Genomic DNA, 23241 nt, shown 5'->3' on the forward strand with positions numbered 1-23241 from the left:
AGGCTTTTCCTCTCCCATGGCCAGGCACTGCTCTGATGGATGGAGAGAACAGAATGTCTGCAGTTGGGCGCAGCTCTCCCACCGCAACGTTCTTTTCTGAAGCTAAACAAACCAGTGAAATGACCCTTTGCTGAGGTCACCCATATGATCCACTGACACAGCTCTGTTTTCCAACCCGTCCAGGAAATGGAAGACATTCTGCGCTGCTACATCGAGGAAGGAAACGCTGATATGATCCAGCAGATTGAGTTTATTATCAAGCAGCTTAAATCAGGTCAGAGGGACACACAGTCGCATCTGGGCTGAAAATCTTTATTTAAAAAGCCTTTTATTGCTCTCAGGCAGAGGACCAGAAGAAGTGAAGGCAGGCCAGGGGGTTTCAGACCGAGAACATCAGTCTTTATAAAAATGTTTATTTACCACTATTCATTTTTTTTAAAATCATAAGTCTTTATAATTTTATGCAAAATCATGCAATAAAAAACATTTAAAATGTTAAGATCAGAAATAAGCTAGCTATTATGGAAATATTATGGAACTTCCCCTGGGAAGTTTGCCAGGCACCTTCACTATACACCTTTAGGTGCCAGACGAAAAGGTTCCTTTTTAACCAGGCCTTTGCCTGACCTGATAATAATATTTTTTTTTTATTTATATCCCACCCTCCCCAGCCGAAGCCGGGCTCAGGGCAGCTAACAACAATAAAATAGTACAACATTCTAAAATCATTTCATTATAAAATTAATTCTACATCCTATAACTTTTTTGAAATGCTGGCTCTTTTTAGGAGTTTTGTTTTTTTTACTGGGTTGCTGTTTGTATTTTGATTTTATGTATGTGGTCCTTTATGTGAACTGCCCTAGACCTTCGGGTATAGAAATGCAATGCAATGCAATGCAATACAATACAATACAATACAATACAATACAACACGTGCTTTTAATTCCCTGCATAAGCCTAATGGAAATAGACTTAAAACAAATGGGTTGTTGGCAACATGTTTCTTAAACTTACCTGATCTTCCCTGGAATAGAAACTTTTTCAGCAGATGTTTAAAGCTGAAACAGAAGGTGCGTCTTCTAGGATTGCAATGATAACCACGTATAGATAGAAGTAAACCCCCCTGATTTCATTTGGAAAGACTTCCAGATGATTGCAGCCTGGCAGCATTTTCCTAAACCTGTTCACTTGCAGGTAAACTCCACTGAGTTCATTGGCGCTTACTTCCAAGTAATTGTGCTTATGATTGCAGCCTTACAGCATCGCAGTAATTGTGTTTACTCATGAATAAGGCCCACTTATTTCAGCCAGACTTACTTCTTGGTAAGTGAACTAGGATTGCAGCTTTTAGCATGGCAATTTCATCTCTGTCGCCTTTCAGCCCATCATGAGGTAGTCATGTGACTGTTCTGTGTGGTCAGCTGCAGAGCACGATTCATTTAACATATCAGTGGAAATTTTGCAGCGATGTGCTTGAATACTATAGTTTGGCCACGAGCAAAATAGCCACTAGCTGTGAGCTGAACTGTATTGTGACTCAGCTAGCCATTTCTCCGCTTGCAAATACATTTAGATTACAAATTACGGAGGGTTTAGGTGTCTTAAGAGTACTTACAGGCAGGATCTTACTGCGGTTGTTGAGTTACTATAAATGTGTTTTTTTTAAACTTAACTGATCTTCCCTGGAAAGTTTACATGCATGTGGAGAACCCTTCTCTCAATAAACACTCATCTAGAAGCACACATATATTAGGGACATTAAATATTAGGAAGAACTTTCTGATGGCATGAGTGTCAGCATCGCCCTTGAGCCAGTGTCACCAACTGGACTCATCCACTCAGCGCCGACTGGGCCAGGCGAGCTGGGTAGCACTTCCAGAGACCACCTTCTGCACAGGAACAGGTCAAAGTGCTGTGGACTCACAGCTTAGAGTTGTGAGCACCGGATTCACTCCAACAAGAAGACAGTCGTCGCACAGCAGAGTATAGCAGAGTATAGCAGAGCATAAACGACTCGGAGAGCAGCTCTGTAGAATATCTTCTTTTATAATATCTACAACTATAATACACAACTAGGTACAGAGCTGAAGGGACGCGGGTGGCGCTGTGGGTAAAACCTCAGCGCCTAGGACTTGCCGATCGCATGGTCTGCGGTTCGAATCCCCGCGGCGGGGTGCGCTCCCGTCGTTCGGTCCCAGCGCCTGCCAACCTAGCAGTTCGAAAGCACCCCCGGGTGCAAGTAGATAAATAGGGATCGCTTTATAGCGGGAAGGTAAATGGCGTTCCGTGTGCTGCGCTGGCTCGCCAGATGCAGCTTGTCACGCTGGCCACGTGACCCGGAAGTGTCTGCGGACAGCGCTGGCTCCCGGCCTATAGATTGAGATGAGCGCACAACCCTAGAGTCTGGCAAGACTGGCCCGTACGGGCAGGGGTACCTTTACCTTTTTATGTACAGAGCTAAATGAGGTCTAAGCGAAAATGCTGAACTGCACTGAGTGTCTGCAGCTGCTGTTAGCAGCAACCTTATCTATACACATGATCTCTCTCTAACACTCAGTCTCTCTCTCTCTTTGATGTGAGGCTGGAGCGAAATAAGTAGAGAGCAGAAACCACCCCCTCCTCTCTGGAGAATCAGCAGAGAACATCAGCAGATTCTTGGATATGGGAGGGGTGAAATCTCCTCAATGAGCTGTTTGACAGTGGAATGGACTTTCTTGGAAGGCAGTTGTCAGGGAACTGCCATCAGCTCAGAGGCGAGAGGTGGAAGGGCAGTTGTGTTACAGGGAGCCTCTGAAGGTCTTGCGAAGTAGTTCTTCCTCTGGCGAGGAGGGAAGCCACACCTCGTGGGGAGGGGGTGCAAGGATCAGAAGATGCTAAGGAGAGCCTCAACACTGAGCCTGAGCAAAGCGGAGGGGAGGCGAGTCCCCCTTTGCCAGCGCCTGTTCTGCGCAGTAGTCTTCGGCGCAGAGAGGGGAGGAGAAGGTTGGGGGTCACACGGCTGTTATGCTGGGGAAAGCATAAGGACCGCCCACTCCCAGATTCTGCTAGCGACTGAGCAGACATGGACTTGCAATACTCTGCACTGTAAATAGTTTGTACAGATAATAAAGCCTGGAAAAGACAGGTTGGAGTTTTGCCTGTTTGCTCCCGAGGAACCACACCAGCACCTGATAGCAGTGGACTCTCTCCTTCATTGGAGGTTTTTAAGCAGAGGTTGGGTGGTCATCTGGTTGGCCACTCTGAGAACAGGATGCTGGGCTGGACGGTCCATTGGCCTGATCCAATGGGCTCTTCTTATAAGAAGGCAGCAGAGGCTCAGGCTTCCTCTTACTTGAAAAACTTTGGACAAGAAGCAGCAGCTTGGCAGCATTCCTCCTTGCAAATGCCAGTGTCCCAAAGGGAGCGATGCTTATCAAGATTTCAAGTTTTATGTGGCCGTCCTTGGATGTTGTTGTTGTTTTAAACCCTCTCCCCTGGAGGTTTGCCAGGAGGAATGTCACCAAGCTCCTACTCCCCGCAGTCCCGCTGTTGCCCCAGGCACTGTTCTGCAAGAGAAAGACTGCGTCTGTCTGCTACCTCACCTCTCCCAACACAAAATGTTACAGCTTTGCCCAGCCCCCCACCCCAATTGCAAAGAACTTCCGAGGCCATTTCAAGGCCACCCCTCTATAAAGTGATGGAAAATGGTTGGGCCAAATGTCTTAACACAGCACTGCTTTCATTATGGCGTGTGCGGGGAAATGTCCTCATTGGAACGTGCCCAAAGAGAGTAAAAATATCAGTCAGTGTTGAAAATGAGGGTAGTGGTGGGGGGACGGGGACCCGCTAAATAAAACTTCTTCTGAAGCAAACTGCTGCGCTCATTTTCTCTTATGTTTCATCTTGTTTCCTTCTAGAAGATCCATTGGATGATAGCGCTGAGTCTGATGATGAGGAGAAGGAAGATAATGACGAGGTAAGTTTTATAAGCTGGATGCCTGAAAGTCTTAATAATAATAATAATAATTTATTATTTATACCCCGCCTATCTGGCTGAGTTTCCCCAGCCACTCTGGGCGGCTCCCAATCAAGTGTTAAAAACAGTACAGCATTAAATATTAAAAACTTCCCTGAACAGGGCTGCCTTCAGATGTCTTTTAAAGATAGGATAGCTGCTTATTTCCATCACATCTGAAGGGAGGGCGTTCCACAGGGCGGGTGCTACTACCAAAAAGGCCCTCTGTCTGATTCTCTGCAACCTCGCTTCTCGCAATGAGGGAACTGCCAGAAGGCCCTCGGCGCTGGATCTCAGTGTCCGGGCTGAAGGATGGGGGTGGAGACGCTCCTCCAGGTATACAGGACCGAGGCCGTTTAGGGCTTTAAAGGTCAGCACCAACACTTTGAATTGTGCTCGGAAACGTACTGCGAGCCAATGCAGATCTCTTAAGATCTCTTAAGAGCTCACTAAGGCTGGAATACTTGACCGTCATAATATCTCTGCGCCCCATAACATTTCTGGGTCGATCAATTTTGGCTAGCTATTCTAGCCAACCAAAAGTTTGTGTTGCCTGGTCCTGCTTCCCGGAAGGGCAGGTTCTTGCCTTGGCCTCTTCCTCTACCTGTGGGACACAGCATGACATTAGGCAGGGGGATTTCCTGCCCCTCTGTCCACCTATTGGCTGGAAGCTGCCAAGAGCGGGGGGGTTTTGCAAGCTGGAGGTGGGGAGGCAGGTCCACTTGCTCTACCAAGCAAGTCCTGGGGCACCTACATCCTCCAGTTTGGAGCTAGAGATGATGGGAGCTGGAGTTGCATCTATTTTCTCCCTCTCTACACCTGATGGCTGCTCAGAGGAGTGAATCTCTGTCTCCTGCTTTCAACTCTGAGCTGCAGTCGGGGAGCAGAGACCCACCTTGGCTCTGCACTTTCACCTGACGATTGCAGAGGCCAAAGAAAGCCAAGGCTTCAGCTGAACTTGGTGGCTGGGTTTGTTTATTGATAAAAATATTTCTGTACCACTGTGTCACACGTCACAGTGGTTTTACAGCAGTAAAAACAAAACCATACAATATAAGCAGCATAAAAAAAAGACGTAACACTTAACCATTGTGGCTGGATGTATTCCTAATTGCCTGCAAAGGCCTGGCGGACTAGAAAACTTCTCAGCAGATGTTTAAAAGTTGGCACAGAAGGCAGAGTATTCCACAGGACTGGGCCAGCGACACCGGAGGCTCCGTTTATGGGCCCAGTAAATACGAACTACAAAAGTTGGGATCCTCTGCAAACCCGTGCCAAAGTTTTGCAGGGTGATTCCCCCCCCCCCCAGTGAAAACCCTGTCTTTTGCCACTCACCACAAATGGAGCAATTGCTTCTTAAACCTAGGGTTCATAGCTATGACCCCAGGTTTGAGTAGCAATTGATGAATTGGTGGGGCGCTGCAAAATGGGGTGTTTTTTGCTGCAAAACGCTGCAAAAGTTTGGCACAGATTTGGAGGGGATCCCAAATTTGGGGGTTCATAGTGGAGCCTCATCAACTCAGGGAATGACCAGTGATGCTCCTGCGGGTTATCTGAGTGTTTGAGCTGCGGTCCAAGGGTTTGGGCGATCCCTTAGGTACCCTGGACCTCCAGAAATGGGCTTACTCTCCAAAACAAGATGGACAAAACTCTGTACTTTTGCATCTGAGATGCTATGGGGTGGGGTGAAGAGAAACTTCCCTGAAGCCACAGAATCAGGATTTGGACCTAGGTGTTTCCCTGTCACACTGTTCCTTTTCATCCCCTCCCCAAGTCTTCTTCCTGAATATAGTCACATGGCTCATTCCATCCAGTTAGGAATCCTATATTGAGTGGGATGGCATAGTTTATCAGTTCTGGTGAGGTCACAGCATGAAGTGAAATCACAAAGCATTTTATTAGCCTTGGACGGGTCACTTAAGGCAATTTGGTGAGGCAAGTGAGGGACAATTCAAATGAATAAATGAGCATGTTGGCAAGGAGTGTTGAAAAATCATCAGAAAGGGGAGGTGTTTTTTGACACTGCCAAAGCATGCACAAAAAAGTGAAACAGTTTTAGCTCGGTCCTAATCCTTGGGCTTGTTATGTGGACGTGCTGACCTGTCTTAATGACCAGGCCAACCTGCAGAGCACGTTTTAAAGAAGATGCTCTGATAATAAGCCTCCATCCGCCCTGCTTGCATTCCTCCACTGGTGCATCTGTGCCAGCACGATTACAACTGGTGAGAAATTCCTGGAAAAATACTGGGATATAAATAGTGTGAAATTTGTGGTCTTGAAAGGATCATTTGCCAAAGCAAATGTCTCTGTCTCATGTTCAGCAAGGCAAAAAGGACAAGCTCTGTCGGCTATTTAAAGGGAAGATGAGGCTGTAGTTTGGGATTACCTGGAAATACCCGAAAGACTTGGGGCAGAGCCCACTGAGAAGGTCTCCTGTTTAGGGCCCCTTGCGACAGATGGGAGGATTGTAAAATATTCCTAAGAGCGCATTCCCATTTCACCTTCCAAGTTACAGAGCACCTTTCATTCACCAGAGTGGAAAGGCAAGCAATTCTAAGCTTTACAGTTTACTTATTTGTGTAACAGAAGTCACCCACACCCACACCCCAATTGCTGTGGGTCTATCTCTTTGGCTGTGTAGCAATGGTTGTTGTTCACAGGACTGTAGATAGTATGAATGAAGCATCATTGACTGATGCATGTCAATTTTTTCTTGACCTTTCTGATCTCTAGTCAAGCAGGTTTGGCAGGTTTTTGAAGCACTGTGAAGATCTGCAGAACATGCCTGATTAGCGAACATAGAGTGACAGTTGGGGGGGGGGGCACAGGAACCCCAAACCCGAATGTGTGAAGTATGACTTGCAGACTGCTACAATGACCCAGGATCCTGATTCTCTTTGCTTGCCTTCAGCTAGGCTGTGAGTTTCAGTTCCCTGGTACATCTTTTAACAGTACTGGACAGGTTGCCTTTTTTGTAGAATGAGGACTAAGACCTTTTTCTGGTTGGGGTGGGTGGGAGATGTTTGCCCACAGCTGACCAGCTCTTCTGCACATGGGCTGTTTGGCCTTGACTTATGGGTATGACCTGAATCAGGTCCACAGCTCATGTCTAGCATACATAGACCACTGAACTCTTGCACCTTAATCTCCTCTTGCCTACACAAGAGGCCCATGGTGCAACTTGGCTCCTGACAGAGAGATAGTAACTTCGTAGCTGAGAAGTGGTTTGAATCCAGATAGAGCACACTGCCCACACTGACTCTTTCCCCTTTGCATGTGTGAAGAGATGCATGTGTTTGACCTTTGCCCTGTGGGCAATCTGCTTTTGTTGATCAAGACTAGAGAGTTATTCCTTTTATGGAGGGGCAGGGGAGAAGTGGGAATGCTTGAGTGGATAGACTTCTGATTGAACCAGCAAGGCTGCCGCTGTCGTCTTCTGTAGTTGAATTATCCATCGGACTATAGCATGCTTGTACTGTTCTGCAACCACACCCTGAGAGCCAGGACCCTCCCAAAGACCCTCCCACCATGGAGCCACCTCCAGCACTTCCTCCTATCAGTGATGTCCCTGGTGACAGTCCGGATGCCAATTGGGCACTGGAACCATCTCCGCCTGCTAGGTCACAGAGCACCCAATTGCTTGCCCAGTGTCAGGACCCCTGTCATTGGCTGCACCAAAGGTTGTGCCCACCCCACGCTTCAAAAGGAAGCGGCAGGGTGGCATGTGGCTTGTTAACTTCTTAGCTTGCCTCCAGCCATGCAATTCACCTAATGTGCCTTTAAGCCTTGCCTCTGCCCCGTAATGATTTAAGCATTAACGATTTTGGCAGAGACTGAAATCCGAGTTCTCTCCGTCCAGTTGAGAGCCAGGCCTTTTCTGTTCTTGTAATTCTATTCCTCCGCTTGGGCAGGTTTAATCCTTGGATTGCAAAATGGGTTTGCAGGCCATGACCTCCTGAATGTCACCAGGGATACTTACCGGTACCAGCTTCTTGCAGGATATTGTTCCTGGGTTTTGAGCAAATAGTCGTTTGTTGACACACGGCAAGCGGTTGGACCCCTTCTCCTTTCAGAATGCAGGAAGGAATAATCTGCTGTTGTGAGGTGGTGAAATTGTGTAAGGGACAGACCTGTGTCTACCAAGGTCTTAGCCCGCAAGAGGAAGAGCTAAAGGATGTAGAAGGATCCTGAAACCACAAACCTACTCCCTTTGTCAGTGTCAAGAAAGGTGTGAGTTTATGTCAACACATTCTTTCCGTAACCCAGGAAACAAAATGCCATCCTCCCAAACTGTGCCAAGGAGGAGGCTTTCTGTTCCCGTGATTATTTCTTATTGACGTAACATTTTCTACCCCTTTCTTCTAGTGCCTGCTCACTACTTACAGGTGCCTTGGAACAGTTTAAAATAACAATATCCTATAAAAAGTTCTATTATTAAAATGCAGTAAAACACAGCAGAGTGGCATGGATCAGCTGGGGGAGTCCTCGTCAGAGGAAGACCAGGAGAACCTGCACCAAGCGCTAGGTCAGGCTTCACCTTTGGGGTGAGGAGCCAGGATCCTGCAACAAGCCCATCTGCACCCCCAGTGAGTTTAGCCTCTGATACTGAGGCTGGACAAGTCCCAGGCCTGTGGGAAAGGCGGCGCCTTAAATGCCAGGTGGTTTGTTTCGGATTCTGCTTTGGAGAGCAAGCGCTATCTATGGTGTGCCATTTTGGAATTCATGAAAAACTATGGTTGGTGCTGAGCAGGAAATGGAGAAAGAAGACAGGAGAGAGGAAGGAAGGAAGGAAGGAAGGAAGGAAGGAAGGAAGGAAGGAAGGAAGGAAGGAAGGAAGGATGAGCTCACAACATTTTCGTGATCTTCCAAATCACATTTGAGCCGATAGCCTGAATTAAGTTATAATTTTCTTCTTTTTCTTCACATGATCTTCCTTGGTTATGGTTGCCTCCTCCCTCCCTCCGTCTGTGTCATCTTTGCCCTCCCTGCAGCAATTGAACTTTAAATTGTAAGCTTCTTGGGGCAGAGACCTGCCAGGTTTTCGCTTATGTAACTCTCTAAAGTGCCACCACATAAATAATAATTGTTATTAATTTTAAAAATCGGTGGAATTCAGCATTACGCCATGATGTCTACACAAGCGTTTCAGCTTTTCAGACAGAATGATCTCCTTTCCTCCGCTGAGCCAATTTTGGGGCACAACGCTGGGAAGAGCCCCTTTGCTCAAGTGGGAGTCCCTGTGCAGGGCTTCCACTCCTGGGGCTCGTTAATCCTGCCCATTTGTTTTAATCGCTGCAGCAGTTGGTGAGTTTAATTCCTCCCACCCCCTGCACCGAGGGAGACTCACAAGGATGCTGTGTAGTATTTGGTGTAAATCAGGGAATGAAAATCATGGGCTTTGCATGTCTGCTCAATGCCTTCATTGTACAAATAGCCTGCAAACTCTGGTGGCAATTTATTTGGCTAATTTCATTTAACTGTTTAGAAAGAACATTTTGTCAGAGCTGCAGCGGAATTGAGTTAGCTTCAGTGGGGATTTGTTTGGCCGGTTTCCCTTGTATGGATCTCCTGTTCCTATTTCCTGCAAAGCTCACCTTTGCAAACAGCCCCTATTTTGGAAGCCTATACAGAGTTTGGCCTCTGCAGCCCAAAGGGCAGATTTCAGCCCCCCTCCTTGCATCAGCGACGGTTTACTCCCAGTGAACAGTGATACCAGTGTTCTGGGTTTATTTCTTCTGGCCTTTGTTACTCTGGAGATGACACTACAGTTTTATTGCTTTCTGCTTCCTTTCAGCATGGATTTGGGCAATTCGTGTAAAAGGCACAGTAAAATCCAAGCATGCCATACTCAAAAGTCTGCGGCTGCCTTGATCATTTACAGCGGTGGTTCCCAAAGGGGTCACATTGCCCCCTGGGGGTGTGGGATCACCTAGAGGGGTGCTAAGAGACAAGCGAGCAGCAGGGGACCTCTGAAGGTGTCAATGACTATCAGACATTGAAAAACTTGTATCACTAGATCCAATTCTAATTGGATTTTAAACGAATGTGCAATTGTTACTGAATTTTATTAAGTCATAAGCTTCCTTAGTGGGTCATGCAAACTGCTACAGTCATATGTCGGGTTAAATATGCTTTAGGTTGAGTGTTTTCAGGTTACGTTCCGCGGCAACCCAGAAGTAATGGAATGGAATCCGGAACGGATCCCGTTCGCATCCAGAGGTACCACTGTATTCTGAATAATGCTTTTTATAGGGTAGGGGGTACTGGAGGTGTGTTTATGGAACCAAAGGGGTGGTGGACCAAAAGCGTTTGGGAACCACTGATTTGCAGGGGTTGTGTCAGCTCAATGCAAGGTGGCTGGCAAGGGGAACACCCTGCAAATCAGTGGTTCCCAAACGCTTTTGTCTGGGCGGCATGGTTGCCTCTACTTCCATGGCTGCTTCCATGCTGCTTCCGGTAACTTCAGAGAACCAGTGTGGCATAGGGGCTAGGAGCACCCCAGACCATGCACTTGCTCCTTCAGAGTGAGCTCAGCCCTGCCCCAAACAGGCAACTTCTCCAACGCCCCGGACAAGGGGACCACCTCTCCACAGAGCCTCCACCTTCTTCGGATCCAGTTTCACTTTATTGATCCTGATCAGACACCAGTCCAAAACCCGCACAGCATCTCCCAACTCAGACAATACGGAGAAACAGAGCTGGGTCCCATCAGTTAGCTGATGGCTCTTTGCCTCAGATCTCCTAATGGCTGTCTTCAGTGACTTGGTGGATAGCACTGGGGACAGAATGAAACCCTATGGAACACCATAACTTAACTGTTGTGGACTGAAGAGTGGCTACCTGCTTCTGTGCTCTGGAGATGACCCTCTAGGTAGGAACAGAACCACGATGACACCTTGCCCGACTCTCAGCTGACAGCTGTAATTTTGTGTCTGCCGTAATTGCTGAGCAGCTTTTGCCTGATGAAGACACTGCACGGTGTTGGGAGCCATGCACTGCATCTCATTGGCTTTGCCTGTCACATGGTTTATTCCCGTGACCGGAGAACTGTCCCGGCTCTTGGGGGTCCCTGACTCTCTGCTCTCATGTCCTGGCAGGAAGACCACAACAGCATGGAGGCCGACCTGGACAAAGACGAAGTGTTGCAGCCTCAACAGGGGGAGTTGTCGGGCGAGAAGCTCCTGACCACGGAATACTTGGGGGTAAGTAGTGGCTTTGGAGACAAGTGTTGGGTAATATACTCACCCAAAATTTGTATTTTGAGTTATGTATCAAAAAGAGAAAAATGATAAACTGAACATCCTTACCTCTCTTTTACCCAACCTGAAGACATAGTTCAGATTTTAGTAGCAATAGCCTAATAAGCCTTAGAACATTGCCTTCTTTTTTTTCTTTAAAAAAAGGCTCTGATTTGCCTAATAAGCCTTAGAACGTTGCCTCCATGTGTTGGGGGAGGCTGGGGAGGCGGGACAAGACTTGACCCTCTTCTTCCTCCCACTGCACCTGGCCTTTGGACAACCACTAGCATGGACTCAGGATGCGTCCCCCTCCTGAGGTCTCTGCTTAGTGCAGCTAATCTCTCCTCCTCATTTCAGATCATGACCAACACACCGAAAGCGAAGAAGAAGCCGATCCCCAGCATCCCGCAAAGCATTGACGAGCCCCTCCAGAGACCTGTGACACCCGGCCATCACAGGGCTGCCTACCCAACGTAAGTCTGGGCAAACAAGCCAAAAGCTGGGAGGCCTTTTGCTTTTGACCTTGGTACAAAGAAAATGCGATTCAGATTGATGGAAAGATTCTGACGAAATAAAACAGCATTAGACAGGACGTTGCCCTTGCTTTGTTTTTTAAAAGGAGTTTTCACTTAGAGCAACACATGCCCTTCGTCGGGGTGCGGTAGCTCCTTGCATCTCCCCATAACTAGCAAAAACATAGTAAATCCAGGTGAAGTTATGCAGGCACAATTTGCAAGTTTTTTGCTGTAATATTTAGACTGTTTCTAGATGCAGATTTTTTGAAACAGAGTGGAATAGGCAAAGCCCTGCCTTTGGTGTCGACCTCCATCTTTGCTGTGCATGTTCCTATAAAGACCTTGGGCTAGCTAGGCCCTCCTACGCCCTCCCTGGAGCTGCTTCCTCAAGCTACAACTCTTAAGAGCCAGTGACTCAGGGAAAGGAGCAGGGGAAATCACAAGGCCTCTCCCCGCCTGCCCTGTGTTCCTAGCCATATGTTAGCGTCTCTCTCCTGCCGTTGTCACCTAGCAGCATCTGAAAGGCCACAGGTTCACATCCATGCTGTGTCAATGTTTGTACAAATCTGTATGGAGAAAGAGGCAGAACCTCCATCCAAAAGAAACACTTGGAGACAATGCGTAAAGGTCAGGAGGAAGCAGGAAGAGTGCAGAGGGCAAAAGCACAGAGAGGTGTTGTAAGGCTGGCAAGATGATGCAGATAAGCTTTGGACGCTCAAAAATGTGATATGGTATCCTCATCGTCATCTCAGAAGCATAGAATTGTAGAGCTGGAACAGACCCAAAGGGTCAGCTGGTTCAATCCCTTGCAGTGCAGGAATTGCAGCTAAATCTGACCAATACGAACAAAGTTGTTCAAAGGAGCCGGTTTTGTTTCTCAGGCTCAACAGCCCTTCTTGCATTATTACCCAAATTAGGGAGCCAGCATGGGAGCCAGCCAGAACCGTTGGGAAGAGCGGCCTGGTTTGCAGGAATGGCTGTCGTCTGCTTGGTTTTTTAAGCGCCCTTGCTGGTTTTCTTGTGACATTTCCAGCCACGGTTGGTGTTTCGTCTCAGCGTGCGTGGCAGGAAGCTTTTAAACTGCATAAATGTGAAGAAGAGGCATTTGCAAAATAGCAGGCTTTTCATTGCCCTTCCTAGCAGGTGGGGCTTTCTTCGTTTTCTAGGTGTTTTCGGGTACGATAAAATGAGAAGTCCTCCTTATTACAATATGGTGGATTATGCTTCTAAAAATATAGTGAGATCTAAAGCTTTCCACCTGCTGTCGCTCCCTCCCTTTACTTTTTGAACAGCACACAACCACTGCAGAGAGGTAATAGCTTTCAAAAACTCTCTGCCGCTTCTCTTTCTTTTCTGCCTGCTCCCCCCCCCCCCCCCCGCTGTCACCATTTGCAAGACCTAACAGAACTTAGCAACAGAAACAGCCAGCGTGGAAATAGGGAAGTGGTTAGATTTAAACAATGCGCTGGATAAGTGCCATGAAATTACCCCTCTTTGCTCCTTTTTCTCTCCCCTCTCAATTTTCACTCACAAGACTGTGAAAACTCAGGGTGGGAGAGAGATGAGATGCAAAGCACTCTCAGACCCAGGCGTTGGGAAACGAATTGATGATGAAAGCATTTCCCCCAGCACAGTACCGTAATGTAGCCTTTCCCAACCTGGTGCCCTCCAGATATTGCAGGAGTACCACTCTGGTCATCCCTAACCATTGAGCTGGCTGCTGGGAGTCTAAAACAACTGGAAGGCTCCAGCTAACTAAAGGTTGCTGTAGTAGTAGTAGTAATAATAATAATGATGATGATGATGATGTAATATTCTATGCCAGAGACAGGCTCCCTTGGAGCACGCCATGTCACACGCAAACTGGGAAATGGTAAATAATAGCCTAAGGTAGCAACCTGTGCCCATGCTTAAGTCATTGGGCTCCAGCTCCCATCAGCCTCAGCACGTTGAATTGTGCTCGGAAACGTACTGGGAGCCAATGCAGATCTCTCAGGACCGGTGTTATATGGTCTCGGTAGCCACTCCCAGTCACCAGTCTAGCTGCCGCATTCTGGATTAATTGCAGTTTCCGGGTCACCTTCAAAGGTAGCCCCACGTAGAGCGCATTGCAGTAGTCCAAGAGAAGAACGATGACAGGGAGGTGCGGGCGGTGGTGGTTTGAATGGAGCAAAGAAAAAGAAAGTAGGTAAATGAGGGTTGCTACTGTCGGGTACTATGCACCTTGATTTTAAAAAAGAACTTATTAAATTATTATGTCTGGGAAGAGACGGGCAGGGAGCATTTGCTGCTCTGCCACACAGTGGCGTAGCGTGGGGGGTGCAGGGGGGGCCGGCCGCACCGGGCGCAACATCTGGGGTTAGGGCAAATCCACAGGTTAGGGGGCGCAAATCCACGGGTTAGGGGGCGCAAATTACTTGCCTTGCCCCGGGTGCTGACAACCCACGCTACGCCACTGCTGCCACAGGCTGCAAAATGCCTTGGACCAACTTTGTGAAGTCCTGGAGCAGGAATAGCCAAATAGCAGCTGCTCCAAGCCAGACGGATGGAGTGGCTGTAGTGTACCACCTCTGCCGCAGCTGCTGCATCCGTAGATAACATCACAAGCAGTGCGATAATCCCTTGCACAGGCCTTTTGATGCGTCATGTGGGCACCAGCCCCAGGTGCCACTCGTGGGAGCCTCAGATTTCACCTGCCACTTCCTGCAAGGCACATTTCAGACCTGGCAATTTAATTTGGCGTTCTCCAGACCAGGGGGAATCGTGATTTCTTTCTCAGCTGGATTTGAGGAAAGCCCTTGCCATTTGCTGGATCAGGCCCTGTCATCAGAATGCGGCATCTCTGCCATTTACATTGATTTCTCAGTCGCATTTTAATAGCGTGGTAAAAGCAAAGTTCTAAGTGCAAGTGCATATAAATAGCAGCAACCAAATGTGGACATCTCAAAAAACAACAAAAAACAACAACACAAGTACTGTGCTTTCTTCACTGTCACCCTCAGGGATTTGAACTGGCAGCCCAGAGACTGTAGCTCAGGAGTAGATCATATGATTTGGGTGCGGAAGGACCCATGGTCAGTTTCCCACACCTCTGAAATATTGGTGCTGGAAGATTCCTATCCAAATAACAGAGCTGTTACCCATCAAAATGGAGTTCAGCCTTCCCCAGTCTGGTGCCATCCAGAAACGTAGATAGATAGATAGATAGATAGATAGATAGATAGATAGATAGATAGATAGATAGATAGATAAACTTTATTCGCATTAGCCAACGGCCATAGCAACATAAAACAAGCAATATATACAATTAAAAAGACAACATTGGGTAAAAAGGGCAATCAAATGACCAAGATTATCGTTCAGATAGTGGCCCTTAATCTCATTGCACCCTCGATAAACCTAGCAACCTTTGCTGTTGTCTGATCATTTTGATCTGATAAAAGAAAGAACAATGTGGCCGCAGATGGGCGGCCTGGGATGGTAAGTAAGAGTGGGGTGATGATCTCATTCCTCAGATCTTATAAAGGGGACAGGACAGGAGAACATGAGCCGCTGTTTCCAGATTGCCATCTCCACAGGGGCAGAGTCGTTTCTCAGTTGGAATCTTTTGGTATCTTCCCTCAAGTACGGCAGAGGGCATCACATCCAATCTGGCCAGTGTGAAGGCACGTCTGTATTTTGGGATAGTTAATTTATACAAATATGGTGGCAGGGAATCAAACTGAGAAGGGGGGGAAAAGGCATACCAAGGACAGAAACGTATTTATTTCCTGAAATTTATACACTGGTTGATTTTTGTACAAAAAACAAAACATCAAAAAAAACAACAACCCCACCATCAAAGTGGTTTACGAGTGGGTTGCTTTTTTATTTTGGTTATGTATTCTGTGGTTTTATATTTTGATTTTATTCTGTGAACCGCCCTGAGATGTCTGGGTATAGGGCGGTATATAAATTCAATAAATAATAATTATTATTATTTATTATTTATACCCCGCCCATCTGGCTGGGTTTCCCCAGCCACTCTATCAATTTATTTTACTTATAAAATAAATACATAAAAACAACTTTTAAATAATCAAAAGATAAAGTCAACAATCTACTAAAAACAGACTGAAACATACATTCACATTCTTCATTTCTGTGCAGACTTTTGTCTATAAACAACACTGTTTTTAGCAGGCACCCAAAAGAGTACAGGGAATGTGTCTGCCTGGGGTCAGTAGGCAGGAAGTCCCAGAGCGTAGGTGCTGCCACACTAAAGATTTCTTACAAAGGCGGAACGGGTATTGTGTGGCACCTAAAACAGTGCTAGTTCCTTCCATTGAAGTGGCCAGGGGGACGTATGTGGGGTAAGACAATCTTGCAGGTAAACTGGTCCCAACTTGATGAAGGTTTTGTATACTAATAGCAGCACCTTGAACTTGGCCCAGTAGCAAATTGGCAACCAGTGCAGATCTCTGGGCGTATGGTTGGACTACAGTTCCCATTAGCCCAGCCAGCATGACCAATGGTCAGGGATGTTTGGAGCTGCAGTCCGCAAACCTATGGGAGGGAGCCACCAGATCAGGGAAGCCTGGAGAAGACCGTAATGAGCTAATGGGCCAATGGAAGACTTCCTATAAGGCAGGTGCAGGCATTCAGCTTACTATAAAAGGGACAGAATCAAACGGAAATGGAAATCTTGATCTGACACAGTGGAATGAGTTGAGAGGAGGCTTTTGCCCAGCTTTGCTAAGGAGCTGCGTACATAATCCCAGAGTTCTCCTCCGCAAAAAAGTCCTGATTTTGGTAAACAAGGGGAAAACTGCACCGCAAGGCTGCTTTGGTGCTGGCAAGCCAGCTTGCGATGCAAAATGCCTCTCTATTACAGGAAATGCAGGAGGCAAGAATTCTTGCACGATAATAGTTTTCAGTTACAAGCATTCACCGTTCTTTGACTTTCCGTTTTCCTTGCCAGGCCAGAAAATGATGCCCTTTCTTCCTGTAGCAGGGAGAGCCATCTCCAGTCTGAGCAGAACTCCCGTCCCCCCACCCGCAGCGGCAAGAGACCCAGCCATTCCGAGCTCTGCTTCTCTTCATCGTGTAAGAATTGGATGGAAGTCCGCGAATTTTAGGTTGAAGTCGGCCATTCCGAGGCATATCAGTGAACATGCTGCTCTGGTCTAGATATTACGCTGCTAGCACTCCCCCAATCTGGTGTCATCTAGATTTTTGGACTACAGCTCCCATCAGCACCAGCCAGCATGATGGGAGTTGTAGTCCAAACCCACCGCAGGGCATCAGGTTGGGGGAACGTTATTGCCACAAGAGGGTTTGAAAGATGGGTGGACCAGCAGGCGGGGCACGGGACGCGAGATGTGGGCCCAAACATTTGGCAGAAAAAGCACCACCTCCCAAATCTTGAAGCCTTTCTTTTCTAAAACAGCAGTTGAAACTGAAACCTCTGAGGGGTCCCTGGGGCGTCTTGGAATGGTTGGTTCACCCCCATCGGCTGCTGAGATCCTGACTCTCCAGTCCTTCAGTGTTGCCCAGGACAGCGTAGACCGACTGTCAGACAGGTATGTAAGTCTATTGAAAGAGTGGCCTGCAAATTCTTAAGTACAGTGGTGCCTCGCAAGACGAAATTAATTCGTTCCGTGAGTTTTGTCGTCTTGCGATTTTCTTCGTCTTGCGAAGCACGGTTTCGGAAAAGTTTTGGAAAAGCTTCAAAAATCACCAAAGTCTTCAAAAACCTCAAAAAAGGCTACCACACCGCGTTCTATGAGTTGCTCCTCGAAGTCAAGTCGCAACTGTATTAACGGTGTTAAGAAAAAGGAAACAAACTTGCAAGACGTTTCCGTCTTGCGAAGCAAGCCCATAGGGAAAATCGTCTTGCGAAGCAACTCAAAAAACCAAAAACCCTTTCGTCTAGCGAGTTTTCTGTCTTGCGAGGCATTCGTCTTGCGAGGTACCACTGTAGCGTGTTTATCATAGAATTGCAGAATCATAAAGTCAGAAGGGACCCCAAGGTTCACCCCCCTATTTCTTCTTTATTTTTCTTTGGCGATCACTCATAGCCAAGTAATATTGTCTTCCATGAACATGGTTTTAACATTGAGTCTGTAAGTGACTGTGGAGGCCAATTCTGGATTCACACGTCCTTCCACAGTGGGGACATTGGTTTCCGGGCGGGAGTTGATCACGGTGAGGGTTTGCCAAGCGTGCCTTCCTCTTAGCACGTTTCTCCCTTGCATCTTCAAAACCCACAACACCTTTGGTCAAGGCTGTTCTCCAGCTGGAGCGCTCGCAGGCCAGTGTTTCCCAGTTGTCAGTGTTTATACTACATTTTTTTTAGATTTGCCTTGAGAGAGTCTTTAACCCTCTTTTGTTGACCACCAGCATTACGCTTTCCATTTTTAAGTTTGGAATAGAGTAACCCCTTAAATGCGGGAATCACAGGTAAAGAATCCCTAACAGGTGGCCATCTAACATCTGTTTAGAAAACTCCAAAGAAGGGGAGTCCACCACTTTCTGAGGTTGTCTGTTCCTCTAAATGTTCACATTCCACTGTAGCTTTTGTCCATCAATTGCAATTAGCCTTCGGGGCCAAATAATAATTCATAGCGTTTTTCTTTGAATGTGTTTCTTGCAAATGGGGAAGTTCCGAGGCAAATGGGCAGAAGTGACATTTCACGGGTGTGAATCAGTGCCATGGACGTCAGCAGGGCTCTCGGCTGGTCCAGCATTCTGTTCTCGCAGGGGCTAGTCAGATGCCTAAGGGAAGCCCACAAGCCTGGACCCGAGTGCGACAGGACTCTTCCTGCCTGTGATTCCCAGTGATCGGTATTCAGAGTCATACCTCCTCTGGCAAGGAAGGTAGAACATTCTGCTCTGGTCAGACCTCACCTGGAGTAGTGTGTCCAGTTCTGGGCACCACAGTTCAAGAAGGACACTGACAAACTGGAACGTGTCCAGAGGAGAGCAACCAAAATGGTCAAAGGCCTGGAAACGATGCCTTATGAGGAACGGCTAAGGGAGCTGGGCATGTTTAGCCTGGAGAAGAGGAGGTTAAGGGGTGATATGATAGCCATGTTCAAATATATAAAAGGATGTCATATAGAGGAGGGGAAAAGGTTGTTTTCTGCTGCTCCAGAGAAGCGGACACGGAGCAATGGATCGAAACTACAAGAAAGAAGATTCCACCTAAACATTAGGAAGAACTTCCTGACAGTAAGAGCTGTTCGACAGTGGAATTTGCTGCCAAGGAGTGTGGTGGAGTCTCCTTCTTTGGAGGTCTTTAAGCAGAGGCTTGACAACCATATGTCAGGAGTGCTCTGATGGTGTTTCCTGCTTGGCAGGGGGTTGGACTCGATGGCCCTTGTGGTCTATTCCAACTCTATGATTCTATGAACATAGCGGCGGTGGCTAGTAGCTGTTGGCAGCTTTTTGCTCCATAAATTTGTCTAAAATCTTTTAAAGCCGTCCAAGTTGGCCAAGGTGTTATTTCACCCATATCTTTTTCTGTGTGTTTACAGAGCCTTTAGTTGCAAAACGTGATTTAAAACTTGTAGGAGCTGCAGTGTACCAAAAGCAAGCCAACTCTCATAAAGAATCATGATATTAATGGCCCAAATGATTTGGTGTAAGATAGATTCACTTGCTCATAAGTCTTCCAGACGTCTCCCAGTTCTGGGGCTGTAACCGCAGATGTTCTTGACTCGTCCTGGCTGCAGGAACCAGCATCTCGAAGCAGGCAGTCTGGACTTCTGCGCTAAAGAAACAGAAGCCTGTGTTTTGCAGCCCAAAGGCAAAAATCTGTAGCCGCAGTTAATCATTCCATTGCACAATGTGTGTTTCCCCCTTTCGAAGTGGAAGACTAAGAACGTAAGAAGAGCCGGCTGGATCAGGCCAACGGCCCATCTAGCCCAGCATCCTGTTCTCACAGTGGCCAACCAGGTGCCTGCGGGAAATTTGCAAGCAGGATCTGAGCACAAGAGCACATTCTCTCTCGCTGCTTCCAGCTGTGGAAGCAGAGCAGAGGCAATAATCTGGTGTTCATTTTTTTATTGTTATTTTTGGGACAGTAATTATGCCTGGTGTTAAGGGAGGGTCCCCAAAGGGCAAGCAGCCCTCAGCAGTGGTGGAGGGGGGAGAAGGTCCCCCACCCCCTTTTTGCAAGGGGGCGAATGTGTTTTGGAAGGTGCCACGTAAATCCAACCTGCATGTGTATAGTTCTGGTTGCCTCTCCTAAAGCATGACATTCACTTTAGGAGGGCAATAAAAGTGTCAGGGTGTCCAAGTGTTGCCCGGAGAGGAGGTTGGGGTGGGAATTGACTTCCCTGAAGTTAGGCCTCTTCTGTTAAACAGCTGTTGTCTTGAAATGGTGCAGATAAACTGCATCAGGAACAAAGAGAGGTCTGTGTGTTCGTGTGTGTCTTCATTCCCGGTTTGCAAGCTTCTTGGAGGCCGCCTGGCTGGCTGCTGTTGCAAACAGAATGCTGAACTAGATAGATCCATGGTCCCTTCCTTGAGGAAGTCTATCATCATGGAAGGATTCGATACTAGGTTTGGATGGCACGCGCATCTTTGGAAAGAAAAGAAGGAAGGTTATAAATCATTTGGAAACCATATCTTTCGTAAATCGTTACTGGAAGTATGGGACAGATACAAAAACATACTGGAAACCGGGGTTCCACATTGGTTATCCCCACTAGAAGTCATAGGCGTTAAGAAAACTAATATGAGAAGTGATTGGATTACCTATGCAGATTTGGTGGTGAAGGAAGGGGGAAAGTGGAGGTTAAAACCATATGAACAAGTAAAGGAACATGTCTATGATTGGTTACATTACCGACAAATAAATGAAATATTTAAAAAGGAAGAGAAAGAAAAAGGCTATAAAGAAAAAGATTCAAAATTCCAATCAGAAATTGTGAATAATGACTGTAAAATAATCTCGAAAATGTACAAAATTTTATTGGAATGGCATACAATGGACGAGGAAGTAAAAGTAGTTATGATTCAGTGGGCCAAAGACCTAGGTTACAATATAGATTTGGATGACTGGCAAAAAATTTGGAATGAAAATCTGAAGTTTACGGCATGTGTTACATTAAAAGAAAATACAATGAAGATGGTATACAGGTGGTATATGACACCAGCAAAATTAGCAAAAATGTACAAAATTTCTAATAAGTGTTGGAGATGCAGGGAGAAAGAAGGAACATTTATGCATATGTGGTGGGATTGCAGGAAAGTAAGGGGGTTCTGGGAGATGATACATATTGAGCTAAAGAAAATGCTAAAATACAGTTTCGTTAAGAAACCAGAAACCTTTCTGCTGGGGATAACAAGAATGGATATAAGTAGGAGAGACAGGAAACTATTCCAGTATGCAATCACCGCAGCAAGGACATTGTTAGCTCAAAGGTGGAAACAAGAAGAGGTTCCGAATTTAGAAGAATGGAGGTCAAAATTAACAGACTACGCAGAACTGGACAAATTAACTGGAAAAATCAGATATCAAAAAGACCATAGATTTTTTGAAGACTGGGGAAAATTTACGGAATATTTGGAAAACACATGTGAGGAGGGAACAACGCTAGTGGGTTTTAAAGAAGCTTTGTGAAAATATAAGGAAATATGACCAGTAGGTAAATAAGAATAGAAATATATAATACAATGGGAATATTGAAACAAAGGAATGTGAAGATAAGATTTGAACTACGAAAGATTGTCAGAGAAGTTGTGGGAGGTCCAAATAAGACAAATTTTGTGATATGTATATGGATATGTTTGGTGTTTTTAATGGAAAACCTTAATAAAAACTTATTGAGGAAGTCTATCATCAGCAGGTGTTAGCCATGGTAGAGAAATGGAACCTCCATGTTTAATCGCAGTCTAACTCCCGAGTCCCACCTGCTGGAGTCAGAACCCCACGGGACGGCCATCACCCTTGTGATGCCTACTTATAAGATTCTTAGAAGCACTGGCTGAAAAAAGAAGCAAGGCATTGGGCTAGATCAGGGTTGAGGAGCCAAGGGCCACATTCCCTTGTGGGCAACTTTCCAGGGGCCGCATGCAAATGGTGTGTAGGGACAGAGACAACAAGCAGGTGGGGGCAACGGGGGCAGTTATCGCCTTTGCTCTGTAGGCTGCATTCCAGCCCAAACTCAGGTTTTTGCACAAACACCCCTCTGTTCTCCAGGCATTTTAAACCACAATGCAGTTCAAGGATACATTCCAGCTGACCAAAAGCACTTGAAAGAGGGCACGGATCAGGGCCACTGAGGTGGGTGCCCAGACAGAGAGGCCTGGAGAGCTGCATTTGGCCCCTGGGTTCTGGTGAAGAGGGGGTTTATTTATTTTACTTACCTTTCACTCTTCATTTTTGGCAGTTTCCAAGCAGTTTCAGCAGGGCTCCCGCTGGGTTCCTCTTCAGGCACAGCCTGTGTTCCCATCCACTGATGCCCTTTTGTGCAGCCGCAGCCCACGCAGATACTCACAGTGGTTAAGGGAGGGAATGGCAAGACAGTGTGTGGATGCTCTGAAAACGTGGTAGCTCCCATAAAGGAAGCTCCGCGCTGGGCACATAGTTTTCAGTCTTGCACGACAGCGGAGTTAACAGCCGCACGGGTTCTTGAGCAGGGAAGAAAGTGATCTGGAGAAACCGTAAGAACAATGAACTATTTGTGCAGGGTTACTTGGATAGGGAAATCCTTGAAGAACACTCTCTCCCAAGACAGTAAGATACCTGAGTGGCTTGCCTTTGTCCCACAGTCACCTGTAGATGAGTTCAGATAATAGATAGATAGATAGATAGATAGATAGATAGATAGATAGATAGATAGATATGGACTGCTTGATCCCACTGTGCCTCATGACCAGAGATGGTAGGTGTTCTCTTAAGCTTTTATGTGCTAGTGCATCTTTGTTGTTGTTGTTGTTGTTTAGTCGTTTAGTCATGTCCGACTCTTCGTGACCCCCTGGACCAGAGCATGCCAGGCACCTCTGTCCTCCACTACCTCCCGCAGTTTGGTCAAACTCATGCTGGTAACCTCGAAAAAACTATCCAACCATCTCGTCCTCTGTTGTCCCCTTCTCCTTGTGCCCTCCATCTTTCCCAACATCAGGGTCTTTTCCAGGGAGTCTTCTCTTCTCATGAGGTGGCCAAAGTACTGGAGCCTCAGCTTCACGATCTGTCCTTCCAGTGAGCACTCAGGGCTGATTTCCTTCAGAATGGATGCGTTTGATCTTCTTGCAGTCCATGGGACTCTCAAGAGTCTCCTCCAGCACCATAATTCAAAAGCATCAATTCTCCGGCGATCAGCCTTCTTGATGGTCCAGCTCTCACTTCCATACATCACTACTGGGAAAACCATAGCTTTAACTATACGGACCTTTGTTGGCAAGGTGACGTCTCTACATCTTTAGATGTTTTTTTTCTGTGGATCCATGAGGATTACCTGCTTACACTTTCATAGAAATGAAGCTGATCGTTCAACAAACTTTT

The 23241-nt window shown here is 46.7% G+C and overlaps 1 protein-coding gene across 6 annotated transcripts in view; it reads left to right on the plus strand.

The window, feature by feature from the left end:
- ARMC9 (armadillo repeat containing 9) overlaps positions 1-23241 on the plus strand; it is a 91559-nt gene that overhangs the window by 59246 nt on the left and 9072 nt on the right. For all 6 annotated transcript variants that reach the window (XM_028731936.2, XM_028731939.2, XM_028731938.2 and 3 more), the window contains 6 exons: positions 184-274; positions 3897-3955; positions 11092-11196; positions 11590-11705; positions 16708-16832; positions 17176-17308. In XM_028731936.2, coding sequence (XP_028587769.2) covers positions 184-274; positions 3897-3955; positions 11092-11196; positions 11590-11705; positions 16708-16832; positions 17176-17308 — 629 coding nt within the window. The remainder of the gene's footprint in view (positions 1-183; positions 275-3896; positions 3956-11091; positions 11197-11589; positions 11706-16707; positions 16833-17175; positions 17309-23241) is intronic.

This window comes from Podarcis muralis, chromosome 6 (genome assembly GCF_964188315.1).
Source record: "Podarcis muralis chromosome 6, rPodMur119.hap1.1, whole genome shotgun sequence".
In the NCBI taxonomy this organism is placed as follows: Eukaryota; Metazoa; Chordata; class Lepidosauria; order Squamata; family Lacertidae; genus Podarcis; species Podarcis muralis.